The sequence below is a fragment of the Lissotriton vulgaris genome, chromosome 7 (assembly GCF_964263255.1).
Source record: "Lissotriton vulgaris chromosome 7, aLisVul1.2, whole genome shotgun sequence".
Taxonomy (NCBI): Eukaryota; Metazoa; Chordata; class Amphibia; order Caudata; family Salamandridae; genus Lissotriton; species Lissotriton vulgaris.
The window spans coordinates 1745860056-1745873051 of NC_141695.1; the positions used below are offsets into that span (position 1 = coordinate 1745860056).

General features: G+C 45.7%; 1 protein-coding gene across 1 annotated transcript in view; it reads right to left on the reverse strand.

The window, feature by feature from the left end:
* ATP1A3 (ATPase Na+/K+ transporting subunit alpha 3) overlaps window positions 1-12996 on the reverse strand; it is a 316872-nt gene that overhangs the window by 165781 nt on the left and 138095 nt on the right. Inside the window, exon 2 of the mRNA XM_086933041.1 lies at window positions 12022-12153. Coding sequence (XP_086789167.1) covers window positions 12022-12153 — 132 coding nt within the window. The remainder of the gene's footprint in view (window positions 1-12021; window positions 12154-12996) is intronic.

The window sequence follows — 12996 nt, forward strand, 5'->3', positions numbered from 1 at the left end:
TATCACTTAAAGGTGTCACTACTACACCATCTCCTACAGTCAGCACCCATACAATATCACTTAAAGGTGTCACTACTACACCATCTCCTACAGTCCGCACCCATACATTATCACTTAAAGGTGCCACTACTACACCATCTCCTACAGTCAGCACCCATACATTATCACTTAAAGGTGCCACTACTACACCATCTCCTACAGTCAGCACCCATACATTATCACTTAAAGGCCTCAGTTCTACATCATCTCCTACAGTCAGCACCCATACATTATTACTTAAAGGTGTCACTACTACACCATCTCCTGCAGTCAGCACCCATACATTATCACTTAAAGGTCTCAGTTCTACACCATCTCCTACAGTCAGCACCCATACATTATCACTTAAAGGCCTCAGTTCTACACCATCTCCTACAGTCAGCACCCATACATTATCACTTAAAGGTGTCACTACTACACCATCTCCTACAGTCAGCACCCATTCATTATCACTTAAAGGTGCCACTACTACACCATCTCCTACAGTCAGCACCCATACATTATCACTTAAAGGTGCCACTACTACACCATCTCCTACAGTCAGCACCCATACATTATCACTTGAAGGTCTCAGTTCTACACCATCTCCTACAGTCAGCACCCATACATTATCACTTAAAGGTGTCACTACTACACCATCTCCTGCAGTCAGCACCCATACATTATCACTTAAAGGTCTCAGTTCTACACCATCTCCTACAGTCAGCACTCATACATTACCACTTAAATGTCTCACTTCTACACCATCTCCTACAGTCAGCACCCATATATTATCATTTAAAGGTCTCAGTTCTACACCATCTCCTACAGTCAGCACCCATACATTATCACTTAAAGGTCTCACTTCTACACCATATCCTACAGTCAGCACCCATACATTATCACTTAAAGGTGTCACTACTACACCATCTCCTGCAGTCAGCACCCATACATTATCACTTAAAGGTCTCAGTTCTACACCATCTCCTACAGTCAGAACCCATACATTATCACTTAAAGGTGTCACTACTACACCATCTCCTACAGTCAGCACCCATACATTATCACTTAAAGGACTCACTTCTAAACCATCTCCTACAGTCAGCACCCATACATTATCACTTAAAGGCCTCAGTTCTACACCATCTCCTACAGTCAGCACAAATACATTATCACTTAAAGGTGTCACTACTACACCATCTCCTACAGTCAGCACCCATACATTATCACTTAAAGGTCTCAGTTCTACACCATCTCCTACAGTCAGCACCCATACATTACCACTCAAGGGTCTCACTTCGACACCAGCTCCTACAGTCAGCACCCATACATTATCACTTAAAGGACTCACTTCTAAACTATCTCCTACAGTCAGTACCCATACATTATCACTTAAAGGTCTCACTTCTACACCATCTACTACAGTCAGCACCTATATATTATCACTTAAAGGTCTCACTACTACACCATCTCCTACAGTCAGCACCCATACATTATCACTTAAAGGTCTCACTTCTACACCATCTCCTACAGTCAGCACCCATACATTATCACTTAAAGGACTCACTTCTAAACCATCTCCTACAGCCAGTACCCATACATTATCATTCAAAGGACTCACTTCTAAACCATCTCCTACAGTCAGTACCCATACATTATCACTTAAAGGTCTAACTTCTACACCATCTACTACAGGCAGCACCTATATATTATCACTTAAAGGTCTCACTACTACACCATCTCCTACAGTCAGCACCCATACATTATCACTTGAAGGTCTCACTTCTACACTGTCTCCTACAGTCAGCACCCATACATTATCACTTAAAGGACTCACTTCTAAACCATCTCCTACAGTCAGTACCCATACATTATCACTTAAAGGTCTCAGTTCTACACCATCTCCTACAGTCAGCACCTATATATTATCACTTAAAGGTCTCACTTCTACACCATCTACTACAGTCAGCACCCATACATTATCACTTAAAGGTCTCACTACTACACCATCTCCTACAGTCAGCACCCATACATTATCACTTAAAGGACTCACTTCTAAACTATCTCCTACAGTCAGTACCCATACATTATCACTTAAAGGTCTCACTTCTACACCATCTACTACAGTCAGCACCCATACATTATCACTTAAAGGTCTCACTCCTACACCATCTCCTACAGTCATCCCTTATACATTATCACTTAAAGGTCTCACTTCTACACCATCTCCTACAGTCAGCACCCATACATTATCACTTAAAGGACTCACTTCTAAACCATCTCCTACAGTCAGCGCCCATACATTATCATTTAAAGGTCTCACTTCAACACCATCTCCTACAGTCATCCCTTATACATTATCACTTAAAGGTCCCACTTCTACACCATCTCCTACAGTCAGCACCCATACATTATCACTTACAGGTTTCAGTTCTACACCATCTCCTACAGTCTGCACAAATACATCATCACTTAAAGGTCTCACTTCTAAACCATCCTCTACAGTCAGCACCAGAATATAATCACCCAAAGCCATCACTTCTACACAATCTCCGACAGTCAGCACCAGAAGATAATCACCCAAAGCCATCGCTTCTACACCATCTCCTAGAGTCAGCACCAGAAGTTAATCACCCAAAGCCATCTCTTCTACACCATCTCCTACAGTCAGCACCAGAAGATAATCACCCAAAGCCATCACTTCTACACCATCTCCTACAGTCAGTACCCATACATTACCACTTAAATGTCTCACTTCTACACCATCTCCTACAGTCAGCACCCATACATTATCACTTAAAGGTCTCAGTTCTACACCATCTCCTACAGTCAGCACCCATACATTATCACTTAAAGGTGTCACTACTACACCATCTCCTACAGTCAGCACCCATAGATTATCACTTAAAGGCCTCAGTTCTACACCATCTCCTACAGTCAGCACCCATACATTATCACTTAAAGGTGTCACTACTACACCATCTCCTACAGTCAGCACCTATACATTATCACTTCTAAACCATCTCCTACAGTCAGCACCCATACATTACCACTTAAAGGTCTCAGTTCTACACCATCTCCTACAGTCAGCACCCATACATTATCACTTAAAGGTGTCACTACTACACCATCTCCTACAGTCAGCACCCATAGCATATCACTTAAAGGTGTCACTACTACACCATCTCCTACAGTCCGCACCCATACATTATCACTTAAAGGTGCCACTACTACACCATCTCCTACAGTCAGCACCCATACATTATCACTTAAAGGTGCCACTACTACACCATCTCCTACAGTCAGCACCCATACATTATCACTTGAAGGTCTCAGTTCTACACCATCTCCTACAGTCAGCACCCATACATTATCACTTAAAAGCCTCAGTTCTACATCATCTCCTACGGTCAGCACCCATACATTATCACTTAAAGGTGTCACTACTACACCATCTCCTGCAGTCAGCACCCATACATTATCACTTAAAGGTCTCAGTTCTACACCATCTCCTACAGTCAGCACCCATACATTATCACTTAAATGTCTCACTTCTACACCATCTCCTACAGTCAGCATCCATAGATTATCACTTAAAGGTCCCACTTCTACACCATCTCCGACAGTCAGCACCCATACATTATCACTTAAAGGTGTCACTACTACACCATCTCCTACAGTCAGCACAAATACATTATCACTTAAATGTGTCACTACTACACCATCTCCTACAGTCAGCACGCATACATTATCACTTAAAGGACTCACTTCTAAACCATCTCCTACAGTCAGCACCCATACATTATCACTTAAAGGCCTCAGTTCTACACCATCTCCTACAGTCAGCACCCATACATTATCACTTAAAGGTGTCACTACTACACCATCTCCTACAGTCAGCACCCATTCATTATCACTTAAAGGTGCCACTACTACACCATCTCCTACAGTCAGCACCCATACATTATCACTTGAAGGTCTCAGTTCTACACCATCTCCTGCAGGCAGCACCCATACAGTATCACTTAAAGGTCTCAGTTCTACACCATCTCCTACAGTCAGCACCCATACATTACCACTTAAATGCCTCACTACTACACCATCTCCTACAGTCAGCACCCATACATTATCACTTAAAGGTCTCACTACTACACCATCTCCTACAGTCAGCACCCATATATTATCACGTTAAGGTATCATTTCTACACCGTCTCCTACAGTCAGCACCCATACATTATCACTTAAACGTCTCACTTCTACACCATCTCCTACAGTCAGCACCCATACATTATCACTTAAAGGTGTCACTACTACACCATCTCCTGCAGTCAGCACCCATACATTATCACTTAAAGGTCTCAGTTCTACACCATCTCCTACAGTCAGCACCCATACATTATCACTTAAAGGTGTCACTACTACACCATCTCCTACAGTCAGCACCCATACATTATCACTTAAAGGACTCACTTCTAAACCATCTCCTACAGTCAGCACCCATACATTATCACTTAAAGGCCTCAGTTCTACACCATCTCCTACAGTCAGCACAAATACATTATCACTTAACGGTGTCACTACTACACCATCTCCTACAGTCAGCACCCATACATTATCACTTAAAGGTCTCACTTCTACACCATCTCCTACAGTCAGCACACATACAATATCACTTAAAGGACTCACTTCTAAACCATCTCCTACAGTCAGCACAAATACATTATCACTTAAAGGTGTCACTACTACACCATCTCCTACAGTCAGCACAAATACATTATCACTTAAATGTGTCACTACTACACCATCTCCTACAGTCAGCACACATACATTATCACTTAAAGGACTCACTTCTAAACCATCTCCTACAGTCAGCACCCATACATTATCACTTAAAGGCCTCAGTTCTACACCATCTCCTACAGTCAGCACCCATACATTATCACTTAAGGGTGTCACTACTACACCATCTCCTACAGTCAGCACCCATTCATTATCACCTAAAGGTGCCACTACTACACCATCTCCTACCGTCAGCACCCATACATTATCACTTAAAGGTGCCACTACTACACCATCTCCTACAGTCAGCACCCATACATTATCACTTGAAGGTCTTAGTTCTACACCATCTCCTACAGTCAGCACCCATACATTATCACTTAAAGGCCTCAGTTCTACATCATCTCCTACAGTCAGCACCCATACATTATCACTTAAAGGTGTCACTACTACACCATCTCCTGCAGTCAGCACCCATACATTATCACTTAAAGGTCTCAGTTCTACACCATCTCCTACAGTCAGCACCCATACATTATCACTTAAATGTCTCACTTCTACACCATCTCCTACAGTCAGCACCCATATATTATCATTTAAAGGTCTCAGTTCTACACCATCTCCTACAATCAGCACCCATACATTATCACTTAAACGTCTCACTTCTACACCATCTCCTACAGTCAGCACCCATACATTATCACTTAAATGTGTCACTACTACACCATCTCCTACAGTCAGCACCCATACATTATCACTTAAAGGTGCCACTACTACACCATCTCCTACAGTCAGCACCCATACATTATCACTTAAAGGTTTCACTACTACACCATCTCCTACAGTCAGCACCCATACGTTATCACTTAAAGGACTCACTTCTAAACCATCTCCTACAGTCAGCACCCATACATTATCACTTAAAGGCCTCAGTTCTACACCATCTCCTACAGTCAGCACAAATACATTATCACTTAATGGTGTCACTACTACACCATCTCCTACAGTCAGCACCCATACATTATCACTTAAAGGTCTCACTTCTACACCATCTCTTACAGTCAGCATCCATACATTATGACTTAAAGGTCTCACTTTTACAACATCCCCTAAGTCAGTACCCATACATTATCACTTAAAGGTGTCAGTACTACACCATCTCCTACAGTCAGCACAAATACATTATCACTTAAAGGTGTCACTACTACACCATCTCCTACAGTCAGCACACATACATTATCACTTAAAGGTCTCAGTTCTACACCATCTCCTACAGTCAGCACCCATACATTATCACTTAAAGGTCTCACTTCTACACCATCTCCTACAGCCAGCGCCAGAATATAATCACCCAAAGCCATCACTCCTACACCATCTCCTACAGACAGCACCCATACATTATCACTTAAAGGTATCATTTAAACAACATCTCCTACAGTCAATACAAGAATATAATCACCCAAAGCCATCACTTCTACATCATCTCCTACAGTCAGCACCAGCATATAATCACCCAAAGCAACTGCTTCTACACCATCTACTACAGTCAGCACCCATACATTATCACTTAAAGGTCTCAGTTCTACACCATCTACAAGAGTCAGTACCAGAATATAATCACCCAAAACCATCACTCCTATACCATCTCCTAAAGACAGACCCCCACACATTATCACTTAAAGGTCTCACTTCTACACCATCTCCTACAGTCAGCACCCATACGTTATCACTTAAAGGACTCACTTCTAAACCATCTCCTACAGTCAGCACCCATACATTATCACTTAAAGGCCTCAGTTCTACACCATCTCCTACAGTCAGCACAAATACATTATCACTTAAAGGTGTCACTACTACACCATCTCCTACAGTCAGCACCCATACATTATCACTTAAAGGTCTCACTTCTACACCATCTCTTACAGTCAGCATCCATACATTATGACTTAAAGGTCTCACTTTTACAACATCCCCTAAGTCAGTACCCATACATTATCACTTAAAGGTGTCAGTACTACACCATCTCCTACAGTCAGCACAAATACATTATCACTTAAAGGTGTCACTACTACACCATCTCCTACAGTCAGCACACATACATTATCACTTAAAGGTCTCAGTTCTACACCATCTCCTACAGTCAGCACCCATACATTATCACTTAAAGGTCTCACTTCTACACCATCTCCTACAGCCAGCGCCAGAATATAATCACCCAAAGCCATCACTCCTACACCATCTCCTACAGACAGCACCCATACATTATCACTTAAAGGTATCATTTAAACAACATCTCCTACAGTCAATACAAGAATATAATCACCCAAAGCCATCACTTCTACATCATCTCCTACAGTCAGCACCAGCATATAATCACCCAAAGCAACTGCTTCTACACCATCTACTACAGTCAGCACCCATACATTATCACTTAAAGGTCTCAGTTCTACACCATCTACAAGAGTCAGTACCAGAATATAATCACCCAAAACCATCACTCCTATACCATCTCCTAAAGACAGACCCCCACACATTATCACTTAAAGGTCTCACTTCTACACCATCTCCTACAGTCAGCACCCATACACTATCACTTAAAGGACTCACTTCTAAACCATCTCCTACAGTCAGTACCCATACATTATCACTTAAAGGTGTCACTACTACACCATCTCCTACAGTCAGCACCCATACATTATCACTTAAAGGTCCCACTACTACACCATCTCCTACAGTCAGCACCCATACATTATCACTTAAAGGTGTCACTACTACACCATCTCCTACATTCAGCACCCATTTATTATCACTTAAAGGACTCACTTCTAAACCATCTCCTACAGTCAGCACCCATACATTATCACTTAAAGGCCTCAGTTCTACACCATCTCCTACAGTCAGCACAAATACATTATCACTTAAAGGTGTCACTACTACACCATCTCCTACAGTCAGCACCCATACATTATCACTTAAAGGTCTCACTTCCGCACCATCTCTTACAGTCAGCATCCATACATTATCACTTAAAGGTCTCAGTTCTACACCATCTCCTACAGTCAGCATCCATACATTATCACTTAAAGGTCTCACTTCTACACCATCTCCTACAGTCAGCACCCATACATTATCACTTAAAGGTGTCACTACTACACCATCTCCTACAGTCAGCACAAATACATTATCACTTAAATGTGTCACTACTACACCATCTCCTACAGTCAGCACACATACATTATCACTTAAAGGTCTCAGTTCTACACCATCTCCTACAGTCAGCAGCCATACATTATCACTTAAAGGTCTCACTTCTACACCATCTCCTACAGTCAGCACCAGAATATAATCACCCAAAGCCATCACTCCTACACCATCTCCCAAAGACCGCACCCATACATTATCACTTAAAGGTATCATTTAAACAACATCTCCTACAGTCAATACAAGAATATAATCACCCAAAGCCATCACTTCTACATCATCTCCTACAGTCAGCACCAGCATATAATCAACCAAAGCAACTGCTTCTACACCATCTACTACAGTCAGCACCCATACATTATCACTTAGAGGTCTCATTTCTACACCATGTACAACAGTCAGCACGAGAATATGATCACCCAAAACCATCACTCCTACACCATCTCCTACAGTCAATACAAGAATATATTCACCCAAAGCCATCACTTCTACACAATCTCCTAGAATCAGCACCAGAAGATAATCACCCAAAACCATCACCCCTACACCATCTCCTACAGTCAATACAAGAATATTTTCACCCAAAGCCATCACTTCTACACCATCCCCTATAGTCACCACTAATACATTATCATTTAAAGGTCTCAGTTCTACAGTCAGCAGCAGATGATAATCACCCAAAACCATTGATTCTATGTTACTCTCATGATTAGCACCCTACATCAGCGCCAGAGCCCTCGCTTCTATATCATCCCCAGAGCCCTCGCTTCTATATCATGCCCAGAGCCCTCGCTTCTATATCATCCCCAGAGCCCTAGCTTCTACACCATCCCCAGAGCCCTTTCTTCTACATCATCCCCAGAGCCCACGCTTCTACACCATCCCCAGAGCCCTCGCTCCTACACCATCCCCAGAGCCCTCGCTTCTACATCATCCCCAGAGCCCTCGCTTCTACACTATCCCCAAAGTCCTCGTTTCTACACCATCCCCAGAGTCCTCGCTTCTACACCATCCCCAGAGCCCTCGCTTCTACATCATCCACAGAGCCCTCACTTCTACACCATCCCGAGAACCCTCGCTTCTACACCATCCCCAGAGTACTCACTTCTACACCATCCCCAGAGCCCTTGCTTCTATGTCATCCCCAGAGCCCACGCTTCTACACCATCCCCAGAGCCCTCGCTCCTACACCATCCCCAGAGCCCTTGCTACTACGTCATCCCCAGAGCCCTCACTTCTACACCATCCCCAGAGCCCTTGCTTCTACATCATCCCCAGAGCCCTCGCTTCTACACCATCCCCAGAGTCCTCGCTTCTACACCATCTCCAGAGCCCACGCTTCTACATCATACCCAGAGCCCTCGCTTCTACATCATTCCCAGAGCCCTCGCTTCTACACCATCCCCCGAGTCCTCGCTTCTACATCATCCCCAGAGCCCTCGCTTCTACACCATCCCCACAGCCCTTGCTTCTACACCATCCCCAGAGCCCTCGCTACTACACCATCCCCAGAGCCCTCACTTCTACACCATCCCCGGAGCCCTCGCTTCTACACCATCCTCAGAGCCCTCGCATCTACACCATCTCCAGAGCCCTCGCTTCTACACCATCCCAAGAGCCTTCGCTTCTACATCATCCCCAGAGCCCTCACTTCTACATCATCCTCTGAGCCCTCGCTTCTACACCATCCCCAGAGCCCTCGCTTCTACTCCATCCCCAGAGCCCTCGCTTCTACATCATCCCCAGAGTCCTCGCTTCTACACCATCCCCAGAGCCCTCGCTTCTACATCATCCTTTGAGCCCTCGCTTCTACATCATCCTCTGAGCCCTCGCTTCTACATCATCCTCTGAGCCCTCGCTTCTACACCATCCCCAGAGCCCTCGCTTCTACATCATCCTCTGAGCCCTCGCTTCTACATCATCCTCTGAGCCCTCGTTTCTACATCATCCCCAGAGCCCACGCTTCTACATCATCCCCAGAGCCCTCGCTTCTACACCATCCCCAGAGCCCTTGCTTCTACGTCATCCCCAGAGCCTTCGCTTCTACATCATCCTCTGAGCCCTCACTTCTACACCATCCCCAGAGTCCTCGCTTCTACATCATCCCCAGAGCCCTTGCTTCTACACCATCCCCAGAGCCCTTGCTTCTACGTCATCCCCAGAGCCCTCGCTTCTACATCATCCTCTGAGCCCTCGCTTCTACATCATCCTCTGAGCCCTCTCTTCTACATCATCCCCAGAGCCCACGCTTCTACATCATCCCCAGAGCCCTCGCTTCTACATCATCCCCTGAGCCTTCGCTTCTACACCATCCCCAGAGCCCTTGCTTCTACGTCATCTCCAGAGCCCTCGCTTCTACATCATCCTCTGAGCCCTCACTTCTACACCATCCCCAGAGTACTCGCTTCTACATCATCCCCAGAGCCCTCGCTTCTACACCATCCCCAGAGCCCTTGCTTCTACGTCATCCCCAGAGCCCTCGCTTCTACATCATCCTCTGAGCCCTCACTTCTACACCATCCCCAGAGTCCTCGCTTCCACATCATCCCCAGAGCCCTCGCTTCTACATCATCCCCAGAGCCCTCGCTTCTACACCATCCCCAGAGCCCTCGCTTCTACACCATCCCCAGAGCCCTCGCTTCTACACCATCCCCAGAGCCCTCGCTTCTACACCATCCCCAGAGCCCTCGCTTCTACACCATCCCCAGAGCCCACGCTTCTACATCATCCCCAGAGCCCTCGCTTCTACACCATCCCTAGAGCCCTCGCTTCTACACCATCCCCAGAGCCCTCGCTTCTACATCATCCCCAGAGCCCTCGCTTCTACACCATCCCCAGAGCCCTCGCTTCTACACCATCCCCAGAGCCCAAGCTTCTACATCATCCCCAGAGCCCTCGCTTCTACACCATCCCTAGAGCCCTCGCTTCTACACCATCCCCAGAGCCCTCGCTTCTACATCATCACCAGAGCCCTCGCTTCTACACCATCCCCAGAGCCCTCTCTTCTACACCATCCCCAGAGCCCTCGCTTCTACATCATCCCCAGAGCCCTTGCTTCTACACCATCCCCAGAGCCCTTGCTTCTACATCATCCCCAGAGCCCTCGCTTCTACACCATCCCTAGAGCCCTCGCTTCTACACCATCCCCAGAGCCCTCGCTTCTACATCATCCCCAGAGCCCTCGCTTCTACACCATCCCCAGAGCCCTCGCTTCTACTCCATCCCCAGAGCCCTCGCTTCTACACCATCCCCAGAGCCCACGCTTCTACACCATCCCCAGAGCCCACGCTTCTACACCATCCTCAGAGCCCTCACTTCTACACCATCCCCAAAACCCTTGCTTCTACATCATCCCCAGAGCCCACGCTTCTACATCATCCCCAGAACCCTCGCTTCTACACCATCCCCAGAGCCCTCGCTTCTACACCATCCCCAGAGCCCTCGCTTCTACATCATCCTCTGAGCCCTCGCTTCTACATCATCCTCTGAGCCCTCGCTTCTACACCATCCCCAGAGCCCTCGCTTCTACATCATCACCAGAGCCCTCGCTTCTACACCATCCCCAGAGCCCTCTCTTCTACACCATCCCCAGAGCCCTCGCTTCTACATCATCCCCAGAGCCCTCGCTTCTACACCATCCCCAGAGCCCTCGCTTCTACACCATCCCCAGAGCCCACGCTTCTACATCATCCCCAGAGCCCTCGCTTCTACACCATCCCTAGAGCCCTCGCTTCTACACCGTCCCCAGAGCCCTCGCTTCTACATCATCCCCAGAGCCCTCGCTTCTACATCATCCCCAGAGCCCTCGCTTCTACACCATCCCCAGAGCCCACGCTTCTACACCATCCCCATAGCCCATGCTTCTACATCATCCCCAGAGCCCTCGCTTCTACACCATCCCCAGACCCCCCACTTTTACACCATCCCCAGAGCCCACGCTTCTACATCATCCTCAGAGCCCTCGCTTCTACACCACCCTCTGCAGTCACCACCTCTCCGTCCTCTGCCACAGCCGGTGCTCACCAGAGACACTTCCTTCTTCAAGTCATCCAGTTCTTTTTTCTGTATGGCTGCTTTCGTGTCTTTTTGTGGCGTGTTCTCCGCCTCTTTGTTGTCTTGCGTTGTGGCCACGCGGTAGCTGTCTGAGCGCCCATACTGTATGAGAGAACAGAAGAGAATTACACCCTTGTACGCTGGTGTCCCTCCATGTCCTTCACATGACTCCAAACACATCTCAAACCTGCCTCTTCAGTTTCAAAGTGTATGTGAAGTGTTGGCGCAGTTGAATGTCAGACAAAGGGCGACAGATACATTAGACTACCCTCATGCTGTTTGAGTATCTGGGTTTATGTTATATTAGGTTGTGTTACATTGGTTTGTGTTTTGTGGTTTATATGAAATGTTAGTTTGCATTGTTATGTGATTGCTTCCCTTATATTGCATCCGTTTGGTTCCTGTGTGTTCTGCTGTTCCGGGTTGTGTTGGTCTGTTTTACATTGCATTTACTTATGTTGGTTTATGTCATGGTTGGTTTGGGTGTTCTTAGCTTAAGACAAAATCCTAAACTTACTACTTTTGGTATTCACAGAAGTTAGGATTTTGTCTTAAGTTTGTCTTAAGACAAACTTAAGACAGATTTAAGACAAACTTAAGAAAAAATCCCAACTTAAGTCTGTCTTAAGTTTGTCTTAAGACAAATTTAAGACAAAATCCTAACTTCTGTGACTACCAAAAGTAGTACGTTTAGGATTTTGTCTTAAGTTAGTTCTGTGAATCAGGCCCTTAGCATTTGGCTTGGTTAGGGTTGTCTATGTTGTATTCTTCTGCAGAGAAACAATTTAGGTTGCTGTGAGTTGGCATGTATTTGTTATATTGTTTTGTCATTTTGTGTTTTACATTGTATTGGGATAGGCTGGTTGGTGATATTTTGTGTTGGGTTGTGTAACATTGTTCATTGTAATGTTGTTTTATTGTATTGTGGTGGGTATTTTTATCCTG